This window comes from Pseudomyrmex gracilis, unplaced genomic scaffold (genome assembly GCF_002006095.1).
Source record: "Pseudomyrmex gracilis isolate BER0280 unplaced genomic scaffold, ASM200609v1 scaffold_716, whole genome shotgun sequence".
NCBI classification, from domain to species: Eukaryota; Metazoa; Arthropoda; class Insecta; order Hymenoptera; family Formicidae; genus Pseudomyrmex; species Pseudomyrmex gracilis.
The window spans coordinates 18,458-23,492 of NW_018021300.1; the positions used below are offsets into that span (position 1 = coordinate 18,458).

At 46.8% G+C, this 5,035-nt stretch overlaps 1 protein-coding gene across 1 annotated transcript in view; it reads right to left on the bottom strand.

Moving 5' to 3' along the window:
- Positions 1-2,978: 2,978 nt before the first annotated feature.
- The window catches only part of LOC109861382, a 5,170-nt gene continuing 3,113 nt past the window's right edge, over positions 2,979-5,035 (bottom strand). Inside the window, 2 exon segments of the mRNA XM_020441007.1 lie at positions 2,979-3,993; positions 3,995-4,763. Coding sequence (XP_020296596.1) covers positions 2,979-3,993; positions 3,995-4,763 — 1,784 coding nt within the window.

The window sequence follows — 5,035 nt, forward strand, 5'->3', positions numbered from 1 at the left end:
GGAGGGCAAGCGGGGCGGTTGCTCGTAGCGCCAACGGGCGCCGTACTAACTAACTAGTAGCTACTAGTGATTGCTACTAGTTAGTACGGCGCCCGTTGGCGCTACAAGCAACCGCCCCGCTTGCCCTCCGATCCCCGCGCCTATTCTTCGAATTAATGACGCCGTTTGTACTTCGCTGTACAATTTCCATTTTTCACCTTCATCAACAGGGGAATCAAGAATACGTCTTATCTCCGCGTCGAGACGCGAGAGCACGGTTCCGGGAGTGCGTGTGGTATTAGCAGTGATATTTTCCCCCGCCGCCATTCGTTGTTGCATTCTTTCGAGATTATCCGTGGAAATCAGCACCATTTTTTTAACCCGTTCCATGTTTACTCGATAATTCGAGATAATAAAGCTATGAGAATGGGCCCGATGATGTACGGTAAAAAGCCTCCTTGTTGCACCAGCAGGTTTCTCTTGCACCTCCAAGTACCTCTTTGTTCCGCGATACGTCCCAGCGCGTTTTGTATCGGATTAAGCGGTTCTTCTCTCTTTTTTCGAGCGGTACGTTACCTGTGAGCGTATTGTGGACACACTCGCGAATACACGCGATGAATTTGTTATCAGCGTTTCGCAGAAAAGCAGCGCGTTGATTTTTATTTAGAAGACACAGAGCTTTCAGTAGACAGATGTTTTTTTCACCGAGAGAGCGCTTAGCTCTAATATGCGCCTTTTGTTGCTTCTTCCGCTCCTTCGTCGGCATCGTAGCTTCGAAGGATGCCCTTCACTCGTGTGCTTCCGGTTTTTATACGCTTGTTTTCACGCGAGGGATCTGCGTGGTACGTACACGTAATGATGCGGATCGTTGGGAAAGATGCACGTTTGAAAACGATATTTGTCCGGTGTTGATTGTTTCAAATCGAGCAGTAAATAACCGTGAGGACGCGAAGTGGCGTCGTAGTACGCTTTTCCCAAAAACTTTGCGTCGTCAGGATAGACTTGACGCGCGAGATGGCGAATTTCGCGCGGGTCTTGAAAACCACAATGTAATTCGCATTCAGCGAAATATCGCGTTGACCGCGTCCTTGATGAAAGAGATTCTGTGAAATAAGTATAACGCTAAGATTTTTATGATGGCTACCCTTGGTAAACAAATCAACGATCACTTCGCACGACGACGATTCTCGCATAAGATCGTCGATTATTATTAATTTCGCACAAAGCGGGTCGTTCGAGTAATCTTCCGGGCAAGGTAGTCCTTCGCAAAATTCGATTTTACATTTTTCCATCTTGCGTTGCAACTCGAGATAGGCTTCTTGCCACTCGCCGTAATAAAATAAAATTCTCCCGAATTGAATATTTGCCATTTTCGGCAAATAACGGAGAAAAGTCTTTACAAAAATTGTTTTCCCGCATCCCGTAGACCCGGTCCCGTCGACCGCATACGATCGACGTCCAGGGATGTTTCCAGCGCACATCCATTTCGAAGACTGTGCAAATTGCTGCTTGTATAACTCTTAAATTAAACTGTTTTTGGTTTGCGACGATGAGCTTACCATCGCGCGTTGGGCCCCGCGGCGGCCGCGTTTTGCCGCAAAAATCAGTTAATTTTCATCGCGGCAACGGTGAGCTTATTCCGGATAAATGAAAAGCTGTTTTCATGAAAAATCAGCTTATTGTCGCGCGCGCAAAAATAAGCTCGTCAACCGCGCGCGCGCTAATATAAGCTTATAGCTTTTTGTTGAGGTTATATCAAAAAGTTTCTAAGGATAAAAGAAAACAGAGATCGGGAAAAAGCAATCTTTTAATTTTGTTTTAATAAAAATTTAATAACACTAAAATATTACGTTTTACAAAATGTGTACATATTGCTTAATCTACTAACATGTACAGAAAATCTCGCATTTTATAACCTTATNTTACGTTTTACAAAATGTGTACATATTGCTTAATCTACTAACATGTACAGAAAATCTCGCATTTTATAACCTTATTTTTACACACAATTGTTAAAATAACTTATATATTTTTCTTTTATTGTACAAAGCGCTTGCTTACATTATGACCTATTTGGACGAAAAACATATGTACAATTTTAACTCTTACTAATACGTTAAAAATATACAAACTATTTACAAGAGAATGCGCGGAAAAAAGTCTTATTCTAAGTAGCCGTATGGAACGGAGCGTCGCTTGTCGATAAATCTACGCTTCAGCAAAACCGGCGAGCAGATTTTTTATTCGTCCCGCGTCACAACCTCGTAATACGCGGTGCGACAAATCGCTCTAAAATGCAGATTTATCGACATATTTTCTTCTTTTCTCTCTCTTCTCATTAACATTTCCCTAACGCTATTGAAATTAATTATGCGGGAGGTTGCGGAATTGAGAGTTATTCCCTTGATTTTACACACCTCCCGCGTACCACCGTCCGGAGTACAAACTACGTACGCGTAAAATTTCGGGCCACCGGATACAAACGACTCGATGTAACTACCACGGCCGTAGCCTTCGAGCTCGTCCGTCATATCGCCCAGGAAATTTCCCATACGCGGTTTGTATTTGCCGGGTTCTCCGCTGCTCACATAAATACACGAATCTGTATCGTAATAAAGAACGCGTTCGCCTAAACGTTCTAAATATTCGTACAGTTTCAATCGCGCTTGTGCCGTCGTGTACGCCGCTAGTATCACGTTGGTAATCGAAGAAGGTACGATCGCCTCGTCTCGCATTCGCCACGAAACATATATTACCTCGTCATTCACAGGTAATATATCGGTTACCTCGTGCTCGGAGCTCGACAATAGCGATACGAGACGTTCCTGCGACTTTACCATCTTGGTACTCGTCCAGTTCGATCGTTGCCCGAATTTTCCCCAAAACGAATTGAGGCACAGCTTTGCGACCGAGCGTAAACCCGGATTTTGCGCAATGTTTGCTCTATCTAGAGCAATACCCTCGACTGCTTTGTATTCTCGAAGATATCGTTATTTAGATTAGTCGTCCACGCATTCGCTCGGCCATCCGCTCGCCTCTTGCTTCAATTTGAGAAAACAGTTTATGTATTCGGCAAATAATACCCTCTGACGCGTATCAGCGTCGTATTGGCTCGTCTCATATTGCCATATCTCGCTCACTGCAGTCACGAGATAACCCTTCTCCACAGCTTTGAGTAATTCACACAATATCCACACGCCTTCGAATTCACGATCGCGCAGATTTTCGTGCGAGCACTGTGTCTGCGAGAAGTTTTCGCAGCAACTGCGGCACAAGGCAAACAGCAGTTTGCCCTGCACGCGGTACGGGAGTACAGGGTGAAAGAGATTGCGCGGAGGAAGCACTCTACAACGCACAAGCCCCTCGACCGCGGAAAAATCGACACCGAGCATCGCCCCGATGAGCGAGGCACACTTTTTTTGTCCGACAAGAATTTTCGGATGTCCAATCGGGAAAGCGCCGGTTTTCAACACGTAAGGGTATAAAGAACACACGTCTACGTAACGTATTTTCTCCGTACCCGTAACTTCGCGCCGAATCGCGATGTTTCCCGTTCGACCGCCGAAAAACGCGTCACGCGGTAAAAGCGGTTCAGCCATGAGCATCGGATGTTGGTCTAAAAACGCTCGCATTTCGCGATTTTCCCGCGTATCGCAATCAAAAGCGCACTCCCATTTCTCCGTCACGATGTACCCTCGTTTGCGAAGACGCCATGACGTTGTCAGTGTACGCTCGTATCGCGAGTTTATCGTGTCGTACACTTCGCGTTCCCCCGTGCAGAGACGTTTGTCGCGTTCCGTTTTAAAACACACGGGACACCCGTGCCAAAAGCAGCCGTGATATTGCAACACGTGACGCTCACCGTTCGCCGTCTCGTAATACCCGTAATACCCGTCGATGGGAATGCCTCCGACTTCCGTGAGACGATGTTCTCGCCCGTGACCCGCGTGAACAATGATGCGGCCGAGCTTGCGCTCCTTCCACACCAGCCACTGCAGAGCTTTGCAGGATTGCATATCCGCGAGGAATGACGCCGATCTCTTCCTCACGTAAAAAGTTTTTGCGGAAAACGCGCATACATGTGGAAGCGATGGTCGTGCATTCTTCGAACGAAAATACGTTTCCGCGCTCGAGAAATATCTTGCGGAAGGCCATGCACTCTTGCCGCAAGATATCAACGTCGTTACGACAATAACGAACTATTTCGCGTTGAAAGTCAAAAACTGCGTTTTTGCGCATCTGTTCCGCGTGTCACGACAAAAAACATTCGCGTTCTTCGCTAGACATACTATCCGGCGAGTAATATTCAACGGCTGGTAACGGACCGACGTACGACTGATTCGCAAGTGTGTTAAATAAATGCGGAAAATATCCTTTTTCCACCTCACCCCGCAAACCGAAAGCCTTCGGCAAAGCTGACAAACACATCGGCATATAGTTGATACTGTCAATAAATTTCGTACGCCCGGCCGTTAATACGACGATCTTCGTCCCGTTTAATATTACTCGTTGATCCAAATTGACACGTTTTTCCGTGATGTAACAAAGGATGAACTGCGCATCGAACGCCTTGGCGTTGTGTGCGATGCAGATAATCTGCTTGAAACATTTTGTTGTTCTCGTAACGAAATCGACGAATCGCCTCACCGGATCATCGCGGAACACGAATTCGCGCACACCGCACCACCGGCAACGTACCGTCATGTCGTCCTCGCCCGCACACGCGACGCAAATCTGCTGTGCAACGCAAAGAGTGGGCACGTGAATTTTCACAGACGCTGTACCTTCGAGCGTCTCATCCTGTCGGGTCTCGAAATCGTAGAACACGAATGCGACGCGCGCGTTTTTCCCATTGTCGGTGAAATCCTCGCGTGCAAGAGGTCGAATATAACAAAGATGGTTTACATCTTGACGTGAACTGCAAATGTTACAAAACACGACGCCGCATTCGTGCCTCGCACCCGCTGTTCTGTACAAACGCCCGCAATCGTCACAAAATTGCAAGGCGCTGCACACGCTCACGCGACCGTCTCCGTACGATTTTTCGGCTCGGTGA